Source organism: Egretta garzetta, unplaced genomic scaffold (genome assembly GCF_000687185.1).
Source record: "Egretta garzetta isolate BGI_Z169 unplaced genomic scaffold, ASM68718v1 scaffold417, whole genome shotgun sequence".
In the NCBI taxonomy this organism is placed as follows: domain Eukaryota; kingdom Metazoa; phylum Chordata; class Aves; order Pelecaniformes; family Ardeidae; genus Egretta; species Egretta garzetta.
Window position 1 is genome coordinate 390,426 of NW_009260227.1, and position 596 is coordinate 391,021.

The 596-nt window shown below is 54.7% G+C and overlaps 1 protein-coding gene across 1 annotated transcript in view; it reads right to left on the bottom strand.

Moving 5' to 3' along the window:
- Positions 1 to 596, bottom strand: part of SARDH (sarcosine dehydrogenase) — a 43,020-nt gene that overhangs the window by 35,261 nt on the left and 7,163 nt on the right. The window contains exon 3 of the mRNA XM_035897645.1: positions 421 to 594. Coding sequence (XP_035753538.1) covers positions 421 to 594 — 174 coding nt within the window. The remainder of the gene's footprint in view (positions 1 to 420; positions 595 to 596) is intronic.

The following is a 596-nucleotide window of genomic DNA, read 5'->3' on the forward strand; positions in this document are numbered from 1 at the left end:
AAATGGATTTAGGGAGTAGAGGACCCCAAAAGAGACAACTCCCCCCCCCAAAAAGCTTATTGAATATTAACCTCTTAGCCCCCCCCTTCCGGCCAGAGAAAATTGGTTTAAAGAAAAAAATTGGCTTAAAGAAAAAAAAAAAGCTTGGAAATAAACTGTTTTGTTTTCCCGTGGTCATGTAAAATAAATTAAAAAAAAAAAAATAAAATTTGGGGGGTGTTTCCTCAGCAAAAATTTCTGGCAAAAGGAAAAAGAGGAACCCTGAAATTCTCCCCTTTTCAAACCAAAACTCTCCAACTCATCCGGAGCCAGCCTGCGCCATGGATCTGCTCCATCAGCATTGGCGCATCCCATGCCATGGGCATCCCAGTGCCTGCCGCCCCCACCCCCGGAGCACCCGCGCCGTGCCCACCGCCTCACCGGCCGTGTGCCAAGTGGTGCCCGAGGTCAGGCGGTCCCTCTCCAGCAGCACGACGCTGGTCACCCCCTGCTTGGCCAGGTGGTAGGTGGTCTGGCAGCCCAGGCTGCCCCCCCCAACCACCACCACCTCAGCCGAGGGCGGCGGGGGCCGGCTGGGCCCCCTGCTCCCAGCGCCT